This window comes from Piliocolobus tephrosceles, chromosome 11 (genome assembly GCF_002776525.5).
Source record: "Piliocolobus tephrosceles isolate RC106 chromosome 11, ASM277652v3, whole genome shotgun sequence".
Classification (NCBI taxonomy): domain Eukaryota; kingdom Metazoa; phylum Chordata; class Mammalia; order Primates; family Cercopithecidae; genus Piliocolobus; species Piliocolobus tephrosceles.
Window position 1 is genome coordinate 25,936,135 of NC_045444.1, and position 20,296 is coordinate 25,956,430.

Consider the following 20,296-nt stretch of genomic DNA (forward strand, 5'->3'; position numbering starts at 1 on the left):
ATCTAGGTAGTACCATTCAGGACATAGGCATGGGCAAGGACTTCATGTCTAAAACACCAAAAGCAACAGCAGCAAAAGCCGAAATTGACAAATGGGATCTAATTAAACTAAAGATCTTCTGCACAGCAAAAAAAAACTACCATCAGAGTGAACAGGCAACCTACAGAATGGGAGAAAATTTTTGCAATCTACTCATCTGACAAAGGGCTAATTTCCAGAATCTACAAAGAACTCAAACAAATATACAAGAAAAAAACAAACAACCCCATCAAAAAGTGGGGAAAGGATATGAACAGACATTTCTCAAAAGAAGACATTCATACAGCCAACAGACACATGAAAAAATGCTCATCATCACTCGCCATCAGAGAAATGCAAATCAAAACCACAATGAGATACCATCTCACACCAGTTAGAATGGCAATCATTAAAAAATCCTCAACATTATTTACTGTAGACTCATATAATAATTATCACTGGTGTATTTTTAATGAGTAAATATTGTTTAATAAAGGAACTAAAAATCCATTATAGCAAAGTGTAAAATTTATACCTCTTTGACTTGTTTAGTAAAATTTTGACTAGATCATAACTGTTACATTATCATTTACCAGAGTCAATATGTATTATTGAGTGCCTGTCTTGTGCAATTAACAACAATAAAACCACAAATGGTAATGATGTAATGCTCTGATAGCTTTAGATTTTTTCCACGTAATCATAATAAATGATTGTAACTCTGGTTTGAATGAACTCAGATGACTATCAATTTTTAGCAGTATCCAAATGTTCTGAAACAAGACTTTTAAGTGGTTTTGTACACACACACACACACGCTTATTTGTGAGTGCATATGCACACCTATGCACTTGTGTGTGTGTGTGTGTGTGTGTATGCTTGTGATACACAGAGACTCATATATTGGGTATGAGATTTATACCTCAATTAAAAATTGATACCTGTTAAGAATAACTTAAATAGATATGTTGCTAAAAGTGATTTGGGAAAACAAAATGGCCTAATCAACTTTTTGAGAAAAAGATATGATTATTAATCAGCAAAATAATAAGCATGTTTATCCTGAATATTCTATTTACAAAAATGAGAACATACCAGAAATGATATCTTATATTTACTTTTCAAAGTCAAGTAGATCAGATAAATCTGAGTATTTGTTTTGCTTAGGAATATTTAGACTTTTAGTGGTAAAAATTTAATCTGAACTTTTAGAGTTATTTGCATTTTTCCAAACATTAACCTACTTTTTAATGTTTCCCCTCATATACTTTTTCGTATAGCATCTCATACTAAAAATGATAAATTGTCCAAGAGCATGTACATTTGTTGCATGATGCTGTTATATTCTGTTTTGGGTACTAAAATTAAAATTCGAAAGTTTCATTATGCCTTATGTACAGATTAAATCATGTCACTCTTTTAAGTTTTAAATTATTTATTTTCTTAAAGGAAAAAATCCATTCCTTTTGTATAGCCCAGAAGGTTAGAAAATCATAAGTATTTCTAATTATAAACAACTTGGTCTGCATTTGAAATTTAAGTTTATAATAATTATTAGTATTCTAACCATTTTCATAGATTACAGAAGACTATTCCCTTCACAATTTCCAAAATCATCATAATAATAATGAAACAGGATCATATACGGAAAAATAACCATTTTTTTGGAATGGACTTCATTTAACATTTAGTTGTCTGAATAACATTCTTCTGGTTTTTGATGCAACGGATTTTATACTCTTTATGGAAATTGAACTATTCCAATATTTTTAGTATCTGCAAATATGCTTTTAAAACATCCTGTTACCACATGGCTAACTTCTTCCATTTGGTTCACTGATAATGGAGTTACAACTAATGTATTCATAGCTTGATTTGTGGATTATTCTCTCCCTTGTCTATTGATTCAGAGATAGAAATCAATGTGCCATAATCAGCCTAGGGAAAAAATCTTGAGTTTTATTTTTCAAGGCGTGGGGAAGTCTCAATCAGTATTATTTAATATTTGTGTCAAAATTTACAAGATGAATTAGATTGCATGTTCATTAAACTAAAGGATGACTAGCCTGTTACTGTTAGAAGAACCAATGTTTACATGGCAGAGTAATTCATAAGATAGAAAATCAATTATTAATACATAAGACAGATTTCAGAGGAATAAACACAAATTGTCCAGATAATAATTGGATAGATATATGATATGACATACATCTTTTGGAAATCAAATATATTTATTATCTCAAAGGAGTTGTAGAAATTGTGTACTTCAATATTATAGTTGTTTTCAGATGAGTAAGCTGAGACTCAGAGATGTGATATATCTTTCAAGTTAATTGCTCTACAATTCACATTACTCACTAAGGTGGTAATAATAGATTTAGTCTGTCTTTATAATATTGAAATACCAGGAATACAAAAAGATTTAGGAAGCAAAGTTAAATAGTTGCTTTTATCAATGTAGCTCTAAAGTATTTTTTAAAATAATGTATTGGCTAGAATTGTTAGGAAATTTGGCTTATAGTGCTAAAATTCATGGCTCAGAGGTTCTAAACTTATAATTATGGCATTTAGTTAGTTATGATGGACTCCTTAGTAGAAAATGCACTCCTACTGTTACCCATTTTTCTTCTTTGTGAGTGCTGTCAGTCATGAGAGATTTAAATAGAGAGGTGAAAACAAAAGGAAAACACAGGAAGTCTGGATGATATAACACAAGTTATTACTATCATTAAAAGAATAAATAAAGTTTTATATCCTATTCAAATAAGTCTAATCAAGCTTTGCCATTGAATGTGAAAGATTCTATAACACATTAATAAAGATAAAATATGTAAACATATGCACATATAAATAAATATTCAAGTAAAATACATAAATACATTTCTGTGTATAAGAATGAAAACTTAGTTACCAAACATTGAGTGAATTTGGCTTAAAATCTACAATAAATTTTGTGAATTCTGTTCACTAGAAAAGCGGTCCCCAACCTTTCTGGCACCAGGGACCAGTTTCATGGAAGACAACTTTTCTATGAATGGGGTGGGTGGGGGATTAGATTCTCACAAGGAACTCAGCAATCTAGATCCCTCGCATCCACAGTTCACAGATTCCTCCCATGCACAGCTCACAATAGGGTTTGCGCTCCTGTGAAAATGCAATGTCACCACTGCTCTGACAGGGTGCAGAGCTCAGATGGTAATGCTCTCTCACTAGCTGCTCACCTCCTGTTGTGCAATCAGGTTCCTGATGGCCACAGACTGATACTGGTCTGTGGCCTGAGGATTGGAGACCCCTGAACTGAAGGACAATCAATTTCCCCAAAGCACAAAGCTAAATAAAAACAAAGACTTTTCTTGAAAAATTATGCAAAATTAAAGATGTGTCTATCTTTATCAATTATAAAATGCAGATATGTAATTTGCAAATAATGTTTAATGTGCTAATATGAAGCAGAGAACATTTTGCCAGTTATCGTTATTAATGTCATCACCATCATCAACAGAATCATCCTACTGTTAAGAGCAAGCATCTAAATAGTACTTCCTATGTACCTAGACAGTTAAACATTAGTATATAAAATACATATAATTATGTATATCATTTATTAGTTACATGTAATTATATACAATTAATTTTAGTATATAGTTAATATACTAATATGTAAACTGAATCATCACTAGAACCTCTTGAAATAGAGTGCCAAGAAGCTAAGAGGCCAGTAAGCAACAAGAATAAGATTCAAACTCAGCCAATATAACTCCACAGTATATACTCTTTATTCATTCATTAACAACAGATGGCATGTTACCATAGAAGCAATGTTTTCAACAGGAAGATTTCTGTTTTAGAGCTAACGAAAGTTAATGGTAGCTATTGTGTTCGAGGAAATAGGAATTGAACAATTCTGGTATACATGGATTTTTACTCAAAGGTTTCATCTAAGTTAATCTAAATCTGAATTTGAAAACTACAATAGCTGATTTTAAAACCAGCATATTGCCATCTACTGCTGATAAAATTAAAATATGTTCCAGATTTGCATCAAATGGATTCATGTAGTTCAAGTGTTTATGGTAGATGCTAGTAGAAAAAGTAGGGAGGACTTCTAGATAGGAACCTCTAATTTTTGTTAAACACAAAGCTTCAATTACATCCTGCTGGGACAGCGCTTGACTTTTTGGTTGTACAGGAATGGGCCAGGCCCTATAAAAATACATATTTATCTGTCATTTTCCTTCCAGGTTACTTAAAAATATAAAACACACAATAACTTGACATGCCCTAAAACAAAATGGGATAATTTACAACCATAAATTGAAACATGTTCCAGTTTATTTTTCTCAAAAACCATGATAATCAACATGTCCATCATACACAAGTGCACAATATTTCTGTTTTGGATGTTTCCTGAAATACAGTTATCAGGAGTCAGAAGAAATGGTTACACCATTGAGTTGATGTCCTGCCCTAGAGTAGAAGTATATTTATGATAATGTAAGAAGAGAAACAATTATCCCTGCATTACACTACTTTCTAATGTAAAAATAATGTGATGTTTCCCAGTCTCATCTCATGATAAAAAAGCTTATATTCATAATAATTGTAAAGCACTATGAAGCAGATGTTCTGGAGATGTTAGATATCATTCATTAGCATTCTTATACTACATATAAGTCAAATACATTAAAGCAAAAACATAAAAGCGTATAACTAAAATAAGTCATGTATAGCTATGAGAATGAATGAGCAGAGAAATACATTATTTCCATACAAGGAAAATATTGGGAAAATAATTGAATATATTAATTAGTATAATTAGATATTACAATAGATACATTTTGTTTAAAAAGCAGCTGGTGGAAAGGTATAGACTTTCAAATATACAATGGTATTTACTTACAATCAAGCCACTGTTTGCTTGTCTTTTTTCTCTGCCATGGATCCTTTTGTAGAAAATTCCGCCTGGATTAAACTGAGTACTCCAAATAATCATATCTCTCTGATAATATACATCCATCCCTGTTATTCTTGAATTATGTTCAATATGAGAAATTTGTTGATGATCGCCACTGTAGTTGAATGGATATATAAAACCCAGGATATCAGTGTCATTAGCAATGTAGAGAACTTGATCTTCAGAGCCTGGAGATTATTATAATAAAATACAAAAATAAAGTAAATTTCAACTAATGTTAAAAGCAATAATTGTACTTTTAAATGATCTTGAATTATTATTCTTAATACAGTTTTTCCTCAAAAATCAACCAGCTTTATATTATCTTTTAGTCTTTATGGCTTATTATTTCTGATATCCACTTATCTAAACATTTATAATAATTATTGGTAGAGGTTTTCTAGGGCCAATCTTTCCTTATGGCTAGAAATTACGTACATATAGATGTCCTTTTTATGAAGAGAGATTATAATTTGATAAGTCACAATACAGTAGGTTATAATGCATCAATTGTCAAGGTCCAGGTGCTATGTTGTATATTCATTAAGTTTCTAAAGTTTCTGAGTACTTAATTTATGAACCTGAGTGATCATTACTTTAGGCTAAGAAATAAAAATTAAGATATGAAGAATTTTCCTCTTACTGTGTTTATACATCTTAAGTACTTATTAACTTTTAGCATAAACTGATATCAGTATTTATTACATTAAAGTTCTATAATCTCTAAATTATCTAGAAACCTGCTAAGTGAAACATTCGAAATTTTTGACATCTACAATAGAATACTAATGTCATTTTCATACTAACAAGTAAAACCCTAAAGCAAATGCCAAAAATATCAGTTAAAATATTAATGAAGCCCTAAAGAGAGGTTGGATTACAGATACAGTTTCTGCAAATAAATAATAATAATAATACCCCATGAGATGCCTTTCAGCTCTGTAATGTTAATAGATCTCATTAACATTATATAATAAGCGAATGCTCATTATGTGTCAGACGCTATGTTAAGCCTTTCACAGTTTATCCTCACTTCTTATAACTATGGAAACTGAACTGAGGCTCAGACACTTTAGTGAATTCCTCGAGACCACACGGTCTAAAAGGTGCTGTGCTGGGATTCAAATCCAAGTATATCTAATGCTATAGCCCACAGTTGATCCATTACGTCATCCTTTTCTTCTTGTAATAACAATCTTATTATAATAATAATGTCCAATCATACCTTGTAGCTAACAATACTGAAGTTACAACATTATTTAGCATAAACATATGAATATTAAAATCTATACCTACAATTGCCCAGAACCATAGTTTATCATTTAATCTTTTTTTCTTTTTTCTTTTTTTTTGTTTGCTTGTTTCTCTTTTTTTGAGATGGAATCTTGCTCTGTCACCCAGGCTGGAGTGCAGTGGCGCAATCCTGGTTCACTGCAACCTCTGCCTCCTGGGTTGAAGCGATTCTTCTGCATCAGCCTCCCAAGTAGCTGGGACTACAGGTGCACACCACCATGCCTGGCTAATTTCTGTATTTTTAATAGAGACGGGGTTTCACCATGTCGGTCAGGCTGTTCTTGAACTCCTGACCTAGGTCCTAGGATTAGGTCCTAGGCCTTCCAAGGTCCTAGGATTACAGGTGTGAGCCACTGCACCTGGCCTATCATTCAATCTTTTTAAAAAACAATATTAGTAGGTGGAGGAGTTCTAAATTTGAAAGAAAGATCTTGTTTTAAAACCCTTAAAATCCTTACTCAAAATTCCTTTCTCCTTATAATGCTAATGTTTAACCTTTTATTTTTATCCTGGGGTATAATTTTTATCATATTCCCTTAGAGCAGACCATCAAGAGAGATACTTCACATTCTATCACACTGGTTTTTAAACTTTTACCCCTTTTGAAAAATTGTTTTGAACACTATGTGATTTTAACAGTAACCATGTATTTCATAATCATTTCCATAAGCCATATAATATTAAATTCATTAATATTAACTAACCAATTGGCCAAATTAATCATCATTAAACATATTTTTATTTTATGAGAAATGAAGCTGTCACTGAAATGATATTAACTAACCAATTGGCCAAATTAATCATCATTAAAAATATTTTTATTTTATGAGAAATGAAGCTGTTGCTGAAATGAAACAGCAAACAGTTTTCTCCATAAAATGTTTACAACAAAATTGTAATAGTATTTGCGATAGTGGTTATAATCTTACCTTTTGCTATGCAGGTGTTATTTCTTTCTTGAAAATTCTGGTCACACACACATTTATATGATCCTTCCACATTTATACATTGATGGGAACATGTGCCAAACACCAAACATTCATTGAGGTCTAGAAAAGAAGAGCTCAAAATAGCATCATCATACCCCCAGTTCATACTCCTATTCTTACCACATTTCAAAAAAGCAAAATTATTTTTCTTTAACATATTACTAGTGTTTATTGTCCTTTCACATTTTTAATCTGTGACTTGCTGTGCCATATTTGTGAAAGTATAATCATTTTTCAGTGTTTGTGCTAGAAGATTCATCAGTTGCCATTGCTTTTATTAATCCATTTAGAATATTAAAACATCAATTTCAAACTTCGCTGGGGCTTCCTTTTTTCTGTTTTAAAATGGTTACTTATTTTTTTACCTTTTAAGTTCAAGGATACAAGCACAGGTTTGCTACTAGATAAACTTGTATCCCCATTGGGGTTTGTTGTATAGATTTCCATTCATGCAAATAGATCTGCCTTGAGGTTTTCTTTTAGGCTGTTTGTTATGACCTACCTCCATGCCTTTGCAGATGTCATGGGCTATTCTTTCATCCTGTAATGCCCTTGCCCACGTTTCCATACAGAATTTCTACTCATCTTTCAAGATCCACCTGAAATAAAGCCTTCTTTGGTCTCCAGGATATATGAGAGTGATGATTCATCACTAGTTCCTCCAGTCTTTGCTCTGCTGGTATTTCTTTCTTACATTGTTGCTTATATTTCAGGAATGTGGTTACATATTCATATCTTCTACTTGCATGTCAGTCCCTTGAGGACATAAATTATGATACATTCCTTTTTTATTGCCAGATTTTGCACAATGACTGGCAGAGAACAAAGATTTGGGTGCATCTCTAACACACTTCTGGACTCATATATACGAAGTGACTGTGTAACAAGAAGGGCTGTATTGAGATTACGTGAATTAAGCAAGCAAAAAACTGCATGCCTATATATGAATATATAACTCTAAATCACTAGCATAAATAAATAAATCACAGGCAGTATTCATGTGATTTAACTAGAGTCATGTAGTTTGGCACATGACTCTAATTTTAAGGGCTTATGAAGAGCCAGGATTGAGGACAGATTATTCTGGGGAACTGTCTAATCTTCCTCTCTTTTCCTCCTCTACTTTTGTGTTTAACCAGCATATTTCCCCTGCCTCATTTTATCACTTATAATCTCCTAATTACTTAATAAATCTGTGAGATAAATCCTTCCCTTGAATAAGAGAACTTAAGAATTAGCACAGTACGAATAACTATCTTTTGCGTAGCACGCAACAACGTTCTAAGGCTCAGTGGTAGTGACACTTGTAAATCACAACGTCAGGGCTTACACTCAGGTTTTCTAATTTTGTTGACTTTACTGTGATACTTTGCCTGAGAACACATAAGTATTTTCATGACAATACATTGCTATTTGATTGAAATGTAGAGTAAAGAGATGCAGAAAAGTGTATTTAGTTGTTTTTAATAAATATTTTACAGGAATGAAGCGGAATGCATCTTGTCAGTACTTAACCATCAGAGTTACAACAAATATTTCTGATTTGTTCAGCATCTGTAACTTTGAACAGGCAGTTATTTGTCACTATGGTTTCCCTTTGGTACAGAATCCAAATAAGCAATATTCTGCATGATTTGATAAAACCTCAACTTCCTCACTTGTCTCCATACTGGCCCAAACCATCATTTTCTCCTCATCTCTAGAAAGCCTGGATCATGAGGTTTTGAAGGGGATGGAGGAATTCCACACATGCCTAGTACCCAAAACAGTACCTGGCACTCAGCAACTGTTAATCCCCTTCTACTTTCTTCCACCATTCCTCTTTACTTTTTTCCTTTTAGATATTCTGATTGAAGTGTTTGGGCTTTAACATCAAATAGCAATTTCTTATGCGTTTTTTCAGATACATAAGTGAAGGGTACAAACACATTTAAATTTTTGGATTATAGAATCCAAGTTATGTCTTACCCTTCTCTGACACTGAAATAGAGCTATTTTCCTTAATATCAAAATTTATTTATTAAAAATAGATGAACATTTTATTAGAGTTCAGAAGTTACTCATTTGTCCTACAAAATAATATGAAGAAACAGTTTCATAGCAATTTAAAATAAAGAATGTAGTGTGCAGGTTATATTTGCTGTGGAATACAATTAAAAATTAAGAAAAGTTGAAGAATATAATTTCTAAATTTAGTACATACATACAGAAAAAAAACATTCACAAATAAATATTAGAAAATAAATGTTATTGAAATTAAAATCTGGAAAGAATTGTATATGTGTGTGTGTTCGTATGTAATTGATAGAGCCGTGGAAAAATAAATACCATAGTTTGAAAGATAATTCGTTTGTTAACTAAAATACAGGAAACCTAGATTGTCAGCTTTCAATCTCACGGTAATGGAAAAATCAAATGTCACGAATAATCCAAATACACATATAACTCAAAATGTAGATAAACATGACATGACTACACTTATCCCCCTTTTGGGTGAGTAGAACCAATTGATTTAAATAATTCCATTTTGATTAACACAAAGTAAAATCATTTTTCTTAGCCCCAAAATATCACAGAGAGACATAACAAAAGCAAGCTGGTAGGTAAAAGCATTTGAAGGCTTGAATTTAGCCTGGATAAGCCAGACTTAGTTATTTTAAGTTTGGCTGCACTTACAATAATGTGAATATGAATACAAATAGCAGTTTTATTGGAGAAACTTGCAGAAAGTGCATATGGGTCTGTATTTCATGGTTCTATAGTTAGAACACTGACGTAGATTATATTTACTTACTTACTATAAGATTTTGGCTATCCTACATGCTCAATTTTTAAATGATCTCAAGTAAGTTGACAGATTTATGTAGATCCTGACTTTGAATTTTTAAAGACACATTATGATCTATTTAAAACATGTTTTTAGGATAAAAGCCCATGACTCTCCAAATATGATTTACCTATTTCAGTATTGCAAATGCCACACTCAAGAGAAATGGGTAATCATAAACATATATTTTTTTTCATGAAGCAAGACTAATTCTCCAATAGTTCCTGAACCAGCAATTTCATTATTTGCATTTCAAAACAGTATTGTAGCAATAGAATTGAAATTCCTGCAGCTCTGAATTTGCTATAGAAAAAGCTTTGTAGCCTCTGTTGTGGTTAGCTTAGCTCCACAAACAAACAAGCTCTTGACCCCACAGACTTTCATTCTCATAAGTGAAATGGTATCCCATAGATACACATCATTTTGATGAAAATCAATCCCTTGTGATTTCACAATTTAGAAGTCTTGGGAGTCTTTTCATAACCCAAAGATTTACGAGCAAGCTGTTGAGGAAAAGTACTCTACCTTCGCATTGTCTGTTTTTCATGTTTCTCTGAAATCCAGGCTTACAGCGACAGAAAACAGATGTTTTTATTTGATTACAATATGCATCGTCTCCACATGGATTCACATTATCTTCACAGGTATATTCAGTAGGACCTGGGATTTAAAAATATGATCAAAACTAATATAATTCTAATTCTAATTCCTGAAGTGTGGAGTTTACTTTTTAAAAATATTTGAAATGGTATTGATTACTCCATAGATAACTCTTTTTGAGTTTATAAGGTTATAGTCTTCTCTCCATATAAGCCCCACGTCTTACAAATGTATAGAAGTATAAAAACTGAACTCATTAACATTAAATACAGATTAGACCAAGCTGCTAACAGCTGATATTTAGGGTTGCTCTTAAGCTATAATATACTTTTTTAAAGTAAGTCAGGAGTCAATGATTCTAATGACAGGCTATCTTTATTATAGCACCATATATGAGTACTACATCCTTCTCTGAGAGCCAAAGCATTTCCTATAAGCTACTTAGAAATTGAGGCATTTATTGCTAACCTACGCTTAATATTTGTAAACTCAATCAAGGCTACTGCTAAGTTACTCAAGCAAGTCGGCTAAATCAGCAGTTTAAATTTCATTTTTTTATGCTGGACAGACATATGAAGAGTAACATTTGAGTGTGTCATGTGCTCAGAATGGTTGTTTACAAGCTGCAACATTCTGGGACGGACAAAAAGTTACTTGTAATTTCCAGGAGAGCAGTTGCAATTTTACTGCTTTATCTCCCATTCAGGAAAACATTTTAGAAAACCTTCTCTTTTAAATAAATGAGAGGGACATTATTATAAGGATAACATTATATTATCTCTAAGTTACTTAAATCAAATTTTTGACAAATATGAGAACTTTATTATAATTGTAACTATTATTTGTCCCCACTGACTTGAATATTTTACAATTAGTTAAAATAGGTCAGTGGCATGATACCACGGTTTAGACACATGTAGCCGTATTCTGGTGGGTATTGCTTCATCCCTAAGTTAGGAACACTTTAGATGCATAAATGAAAAAAAAAGAAAAGATCCAAAAGTAGGAAATATTGTGTGACTTCTGTAAGCACACTGAATTTAGGATCATAAATTTAATAACTTTCATCTAATACAAAAAAGTCAAATACCAAGCATTAGTTAAACATAAACTATTTGCAATCAGGATGTAATAACTCAAGTATCATGGCACTCAAGCTAAAAAAGTAATCACATCTTCTGTAAGAATGATTCGGCAATGGATTATTTTTTTTAAAAAATATTGACTAAATTAAGACTTTTACAACCATTCAACTAAATATCACTGTTTATAGAATTTAAAAACACTAAATGTGTCTAAGATAAATTACTAAATGATATAGATTACATTGCTGACATCAATTTCTGTATTTGAATATTGATTTCTCAGCTTCTGCTTTAACAAGGGTACTCATTACAAAGTCAACCTTGTCCATTTCATACTGTCTGAAATTAACTTAAGTAGTATTCTAAGGTTGCTTTGGCAAAGGTTTTTGAAAAAGGACATCAGTAAAGCATATTTTGAAGAGCAATATTTCCATCCAGAAAATTTTAGTCATGTACAAGCAGAAGTTAGACTTGTGTATCCTGGTACTTTGCTTAACAGAAAACAAGCTCACCTATTCTGCATCCTTGCTCATCCGAACCATCTCCACAGTCATCAAGTCGATCACACTGGAGATCCATAGGGATGCATTTTTTATTACTACAAGCAAACTCATCCTTTTTACAAGGCCTTGCTTTATATGTCAGCTTACCTATAGAGGCATACAAGAAATGATTAGTGCTCCACAGAATCAAAACGCACTTATTGAGCATGTAATATTTCCAAAATTTTACTAACTACTATGAAAAACATGGGTTTACCATCCTCGATTTGAAGCTCTCAAGGTCAAATTTTTAAACATTCTGAAATGTTTAGATTTTAGGAAAGTGAAAGTGTGTTTACTTTAAGTAAATAACACTGATATCTACAAAAAATTTTAAAAATATTTATCCTAAGTGGAATTTTTTTAGAGAATGATATTAAATGGCTCCAATTAGGTCAGGTCAAGCTTTGTCTCCAAATGATTTTGCTGCAAACGTAAGTCTTTTGCATTAAAAGGTTTTTGAACTTCAGAATTCAGAAAAAGGAATTGCATATACATACAATCTATATAAGCTCCCTTTCTTCAAAGAATTAAGTCTTTAAACAAGGAGCATTTTAAAATCTCTATATTGCTTCTCCAGGATTAATATTTTCTAGAATAAAGTCGTTAGTGGGAACTATGGATAAAGGTGCACAGCTATAAGGCAAATGAAATGCTGGTGGAATATTTTTATACCTTGTCAGAAGATCAAATGTCTGAAAATAATGCCCTCAGACATCCACGTAAGAAATGTATTTTTAAAAATGTTTGTACCCCAAGTCATCAGAGAACCTTGTAGCCATCACTGAATTATTTCACGTTAAACGCATTTACCACTACAGTGATCTTCATCTGAGTTGTCCCCGCAGTCATCAATCCCATTGCACATTTGCTCAGACTGTAGGCATATTCTGTTATTTCTGCATCTGTGAGGTCTTGTGGATGGACAAAGAAATTTGACTGAAGAAAAAGAAGAAAAAACAAAGGAGCTCCTTCAAGTACATTAATTTATAAAGAACATTCTCCCTTTTTCTTTTATTCTTTCTTTTCAAATCCATAAGCTAACTTTTCTAAATACCTTTTTTTGCTGTGACAATTGCCTACTAGTGGCTACCAGAAAAATATGCAATGATTCTAGTTATTTATATTAACTACAGAAAAATGTGCACAGCTGAGGATCTTCAAGGAAATAAGAAAGAGCCAAACTTTATGGTCTCATTCCCAGATGCCTTATGTTAGCTGACTTTACTTAGTGTACCAAATTAATTTATGCCTATAATTATGCAATATGGCAGGACACTTAGCTATCTCAAAGAGCAATTTCACACAGCATAGAGCCGGAGCAAGCATATGTTACAGGCCCAAAATTGAAAATAGGTCATTCAGTGAAAACAAACAAACAAAAATCCCAACAGTATTATAGCTTGATTTCTTACTCTTTGTCTCTGTAAACAAAAGTTTAGATATGTATTTGAGGCACATAGATGATTTTAGCTATTCATTTTTAATGTGCATATTTTTGTGTGTATTTAAAAATACCACAATGAAAGCCAGTCCCCTGATATTCTCACACTTGAATTCTTTGCTTATATATGTTTATTCACTCTCATTGATTTACTCTCCACTACATCCTGAAGACTTTCAATTCTGTATTTAGTTCAAACATCTCACAATTGGTTGTACGACATCCTCTCAACAGTTTCAAATTTAACAAGCTCATCACTCAACTCTTTATCATCTCGTCTTAACCCCTTGTTCTCAAACACACTTTATTTCCATTGTTCAGTTGGTGGCATATCATAGCCAAAAGTCTGGAATTATTCTAATGTATTCCTCCCATTGACCATCAATTCTCAGTAGTGACCAAGTCCTGTTGCTACTGTCCCTAGGTTTGGCATCTTCTGGCCATCTCTACCAGTTACAATAGCTTAGTGTTTATTATCTTTTACAGAGAGATATGCTAAATGTCTCCAGCTTCATATTCCATCCTCAGAGCCTCAAAAAGCTATGAGAAAAAAATCAGTCTAACATATTCATGTAACCATTTGTTCTACAGTTATCAATTTCCTTGAGAATACAATTTAAGATACTTTGAATGGCCTAATAGACTTGTCACTATCTTGTTCGTGCCAATCCTGCAGACTCATCCTTTGTCCATCTCAATATTTGAGCAATACAACTTTATTACAGCTTCTTAAATAAGTTGCACTCCATCCCTGACTTCCTTGCTTTAAGTGAAATTTGGTCCATTTTCTAAATATACTCCCTCCTCTTTAGGTCTTTTAGGAATGTCTCTCAATTTGCTCAAACCTCATGTCATCTCATGTTTGAAAACATCCTAGTTTCCTACTACAGCTTCCATAGCTTTATCCTATCTTTACTTTCTATTACCTGAAATAAACTATTACTTCCATTATCTAAAACAAAATAATGTATTTTGAAGGCTAGACATTTGATTACATCTTCACGCTACTGCTATTTTCTAATCAACTTCAAAAACATCATCTCCACTCCAGTTTACTGAAGACTAGCACATTCCATCATAGTCTTTTAAGATCTCCATTTAAATTCATTCTAGCATCTTAGATGACTTGAACATTCACATGAGAAAACCAAGCTATGAGGCTTCTTAGCTCCTTAAGTTTCTTATACCCTATGTCCTTTTACTCTAATCCTACCTAAGCCACCACTCTCCTAGGAGGTTGTTTACATTGGTGGATTTCAACAAATTTCTATATGTGATTCACAGTGGCAGTTTCTGTTGCTTGCCATTAAGAATACTAACTTGTATAAACAGTTGCAGCATAAATTTGCTGTTTCCTATAATTTACTTTATTTGTGAAACCACTGGTATGAATGCCCCATTTTGAGCACAATCTCTTTTTTAAAAGATTTTTAGTTTTCCGGGAGCGCCGCGTGGAGTTAGTGTTGGTCGCTTTTGGCATGGCGGCTTTTTCTGGCCCAGCTGGGCAGATGCTGTCGCTTAACCCGCAGGAAGATGCCGAGTTTCAAAAGGAGGTGGCGCAGGTTCGCAAGCGTATAACCCAGCGAAAAAAACAAGAAAAACTTACTCCTGGAGTAGTCTATGTGCGCCACCTACCTAACCTACTTAACGAAACCCAGATCTTTTCATATTTCTCCCAGTTTGGCACTGTGACACGGTTCAGACTGTCCAGAAGTAAAAGGACTGGAAATAGCAAAGGCTATGCATTTGTGGAGTTTGAGTCTGAGGATGTTGCCAAGATAGTTGCTGAAACAATGAACAACTACCTGTTTGGTGAAAGACTCCTGGAGTGTCATTTTATGCCACCTGAAAAAGTACATAAAGAACTCTTTAAAGACTGGAACATTCCATTTAAGCAGCCATCACATCCATCAGTGAAGCGGTATAATCGGAATCGGACACTAACACAAAAGCTACGGATGGAGGAGCGATTTAAAAAGAAAGAAAGATTACTCAGGAAGAAATTAGCTAAAAAAGGAATTGATTATGATTTTCCTTCCTTGATTTTACAGAAAACGGAAAGTATTTCAAAAACTAATCGTCAGACGTCTACAAAAGGCCAGGTTTTACGTAAGAAGAAGAAAAAAGTCTTAGGTACTCCTGACACTCTTGAGAAGACTGTGGATAGCCAGGGCCCCACACCAGTTTGTACACCAACATTTTTGGAGAGGAGAAAATCTGAAGTGGCTGAACTGAATGATGATGATAAAGATAATGAAATAGTTTTCAAACAGCCCATATCCTGTGTAAAAGAAGAAATACAAGAGACTCAAACACCTACACATTCACGGAAAAAAAGACGAAGAAAAAGCAATAAGTGATTTTCAGTGTATTATATTTCTTCTGAAAAATATAATATTTTTATGAGAGTGGAAAAAAAAAAAAAAAGATTTTTAATCCAGTCAGTGTCATTGCAAAGACTCTTCCACTTTATCTTAACTCTAGCTCATTGATGTAGCTACCTTTTCCCTATTCATTCACCAATGACTGTTGTCTGTACTTTTCTCCCAATTAATATTTATAGTAACCTATGATACCTGTAATACGTTGGATACTGTTCTAAGTACTAGGTAAGTTTAGAAACCCATCTTCTTCCCAATAACCTGGATTTTCTAGCCCTTTTCTCTTTTTCATCTTAGTTATACAAAATAACCCTAAACTTAGATGAACGAAACCATCTGCTCTCCCAATATCTGCATCTGGGAAGCCAGAAATGTTGCAGAGGATCATACTACAAGGCCAACTGATACCACCAAGTATGAATATTTATCAATGCTACTTGGAAAGCATATATATAGAGAGTACAAAAATAAGTAGAAATACAAAGATGGGAAATTTCTTAACATATTATTAAATAATTTCAGATCTACCTGTATCTACATGTAGTCTATCAACTAATTTCTATATTTTAAGAGCAGAGACAGAAGAATAGTTGACTCCTACGTAAAAATAATCACTTTTCAGGAACTCATTTTCCCCTGCCTCTGCAGAAACCATCATCACATCTTTGCTGAAACATGTTATTACTTTGGTGTCTCTGGTGCCTCACTCTTCTTTTTCGCAATGCCTTCTGTGGTCACTTACCTGAGTCTCTTCTGCCAGTTCATTTTCACTTAGGGGCTTGCTGTCACTCAATATTCTTTGATAATTCCCTTCCTGTCCTATCTTTATTTCCACACAGCATAATCCTAAATATTCCATTGTATTTATTACATTTTATGCTGGTTGTCGAATTTCTATCTGCAGACTACCTCTTTCCTTTCAATGTGAGAATCAAGCATCTGATGCCTACTTGAAACCTCTACTTGAATGTCTCCTCAAATGCATCCCAGTCCAGTCTTCTAATTTTTACTTGTAAAAGTGTTCCCTTTCCTGTGACCCCCTTCCATTCAAATGACAAAGCAAACACAACATACACATTATACTCCACAACTAGCTGTCTCTCATTCACCATATCTGATCCATCATTTAACCCAGTTTCTTCTGCCTCTTATATAATCTTCAAATCTGTCTATATTGTGCTAGCACATGCTGTTACCATCTCAACTCAAGCTACTAGCATAGCTTGCCTAAAGTACTGCCATGGTGTTAACCACTTATAATCCTTTCTATTCAATATTTGTAAAATTTAAATATGACCATGCACCTCCTCTGCTTAAAACTCCTTAGTATTTCCAATTACTTTCCAGCTAATCAAGGTTGCAGATATCTCTGCTGCCTCTAGTTTCATCCTAAGCAAATCCAGATGATCTCCAATTTAACAATAGTTCAATGTAAGCTTTTCTGACTTGATGACAGTGTGAAAGCAACACATGTTCTCCTCAACTTACTATGGGATTATGTCCTGATGTATCCTTTATATGTTGAAAATATTTTAAAGTCAAACACACACTGTCAATTTACATTATTTCCTGTTTACAGTGGGTTTATCTGGCTACAGTCTGGTAAATCCAGGAGTGCCTGTAGCTCCTGGGAACACAGATCCTTCAGTTCCTTGAGTAAGCCATGGTTTGCCCTGCCCAGAGCCTTCACGTATCTTATTTCCTTTGTCTGCAATTTTGTGTCACACTTCCACTCCCAAACTCAGTCCTTTTCACCTATTCAGCAGTTAAATATTTCCCAGGCCTGAACTAAAATGTTATTTCTCATACCCTATGATTGATAAAATCTTTCTGTTCCATACTTTTACAAATTACCATACTTTTTCTTTATAGTATGTATCATAATTTCTAAGTATATATTTTTGTTCCCATTAATATCCATCTTACACTAGATTCTAAGCTCTGTGAGGTCAGGGTTCATGTTCACTTCTTTCATCATTATATCACCAAATTAATCATAGTCTCTTGCTGAACAAATGTCTATTGAATGAGTGAATGATACCTTTTCTCATGCCATTCACATTGCTTAAGATGTCTTTTAGTCTACCTCCTTCAACACTGTAGCTTTCTGTATTATTCTTTAGGTAGAGTTCATTGAATCTCTCTCTGCCTTTTCCATACTTTTAATTAATTCTATCATTGCTGGAAATACAGAGTATCAAAATTATTTTTATTTGTACAAGCAGAATAAGATCTCCTTATCAAAAAGAACCATTTTTTGTCCTAATTAGCACAATTTCTGGCACATAATAGCTTGACTCAATGTTGATATTGCTCACTGAGAGAAACGCAAAAATGTTCAGACAGTCAATCTGGATTTTACAAGGTTTCCCATCTGTGCTGTGTGGAATGCTCCTGAGAATCAATTCATGGCCCTGGAAGTGGCTCTAGGAGAGTACGATTCTGCAGCCATACATCGATTATCGAAAATTTTCTATTCCACTCACTGGTTTGGTGGTCAAATGGGATAGAGAATAGAAAAAAAAGTCACGTAATTGAAAAAAAATAATAGGTTCTGGATTGATGCTGGTAGATGAGCTCTCATATTGTTTAATATATTATGATTCAGAAACAATATAATCCCTGGTGATTACCCAGAGTTTATTTCTAAGATTATGTAAAGAAAACTGAAGCTGAAACTTAGTTGCATTACTCATCGTAATGAGTTTTATCTATAGAAAAAACTCTCCAAAGCCTGTTTTTTTTTATTTTTTTCGACTTTTAAATACTTAACAAAACAAAGCTGCCTGCATTTTTGTATCTTCCCCGACTGTAACATCAGTAGTGAAAAGTCACCATCTATATCTAAATACTGCCTTAACTTGATGCAACAAATAGAACAAAAACTGTAAGTACATACACTCATGTTGTATTTTCTTTCTTTAATTTACCTGGTGTGCCGCTGAGTTATATCTGACATGGCAGCATTTTCCTTTAAAGTATAGGTGAAATTAAATGTCTTGCAGAGATTAGATAAAAGGTATGAGAACGGAGACCAAAAAAGTTCGTTAAAATAGAAGAGATCCTTTATGCTGTTGATCTAAAATTAGACTTTTATATTTGTTGGTCTCATAAGCATACACGGGACAAATGTCAGTCAAGAGTAACTTGAATTTGGAGAAACAATAACTTTTGTTAAGATTTTTTAGGTTTAAATGTTAAATAACTCCTAATTCCAGTTCTGTGCTTAAGACTTGTAATGAAATAGACAGATAGATATGTAGATAGATAGATATACAGATAGATGATTAATAGACAGATGATTGATAGACAGATATTTCATTAGTGGGTGGCTTGTGAAACTATGAGATTTTATTATTCATGTATTTTTAATTTGCTCATCTGTACCCCTCCAAAATTAACCGAAAACTCCAATTTGATGTGAAGCCAAAATTATTATATGAATCTTATTCAATTAAAATGTCAATTACTCTAAATCCACCCAAAGAGACCATAATCTCTCTTCTGAATAGTGTTGACTTGTGCAAGTTCAGATTTAGAATGAGTCTCTATAAAGTCATAACTTCTGAACAGGATTATCCCTTTATTACCCGAACGAAAGCTGTATCTGTGGTTACACTTTATCTACCTAACCCCAGGATGTATAATTTGTAGTTCACCTCAACATTTCATTGATTCATGCTGGTGCATGAGATCAGAAGATAAAAGTATAATCTAGAGCCATGTGAAATGCCATACCACACATATCAGGGGCTTCATCAGAGTTGTCTCCACAGTCGTCCTCTCCATCACACACCCAGAAATGTAATTTGCAGAGAGAATTATTACAAAGGAACTCATCAGCTTTGCATATATTTCCTCCTTTATTTTAAAACAAAAAGAAACAAAGAGATTCAGGACAATCAATGCCAGTCAGCAGGACACATATTCCTCTGAATCTTAGCAAACAGTATCTAGTTGATTGCTTCCATTTATTTATTTCAAGCATAATACCAGAAACAGGTAATGTTCAATTTTTTTAATAAAATTGAACTGTTTACATTTCAAAACATTCTAATATTACTTTCATATATGTCTTTTTTTAGAAAATACTGATAAGATGTTAGAAGACAGTTTTTAAGAATCTAAGTTATTCTCTGTTTCACATAATTTTTATGTTGCCG

General features: G+C 33.2%; 2 protein-coding genes across 2 annotated transcripts in view; one reads left to right on the plus strand and one right to left on the minus strand.

Moving 5' to 3' along the window:
- The window catches only part of LRP1B (LDL receptor related protein 1B), a 1,636,277-nt gene that overhangs the window by 110,252 nt on the left and 1,505,729 nt on the right, over positions 1-20,296 (minus strand). The window contains exons 72-77 of the mRNA XM_026453105.1: positions 19,872-19,994; positions 13,122-13,247; positions 12,279-12,416; positions 10,607-10,741; positions 7,195-7,314; positions 4,915-5,160 (exon numbers count right to left, since the gene is read on the minus strand). Of these exons, the coding sequence (XP_026308890.1) occupies positions 4,915-5,160; positions 7,195-7,314; positions 10,607-10,741; positions 12,279-12,416; positions 13,122-13,247; positions 19,872-19,994 (888 nt within the window). The remainder of the gene's footprint in view (positions 1-4,914; positions 5,161-7,194; positions 7,315-10,606; positions 10,742-12,278; positions 12,417-13,121; positions 13,248-19,871; positions 19,995-20,296) is intronic.
- On the plus strand, positions 15,192-16,160 carry LOC111525096 (MKI67 FHA domain-interacting nucleolar phosphoprotein). The gene has a single exon (XM_023190406.1). It carries the CDS (start codon positions 15,231-15,233, stop codon positions 16,110-16,112), a length of 882 nt encoding a protein of 293 aa, XP_023046174.1. The 5' UTR covers positions 15,192-15,230; the 3' UTR covers positions 16,113-16,160.

Bases quoted from the DNA above. Each gene is read 5' to 3' on its own strand.
- LOC111525096 (XM_023190406.1), top strand. From the start codon at position 15,231: ATGGCGGCTTTTTCTGGCCCAGCTGGGCAGATGCTGTCGCTTAACCCG.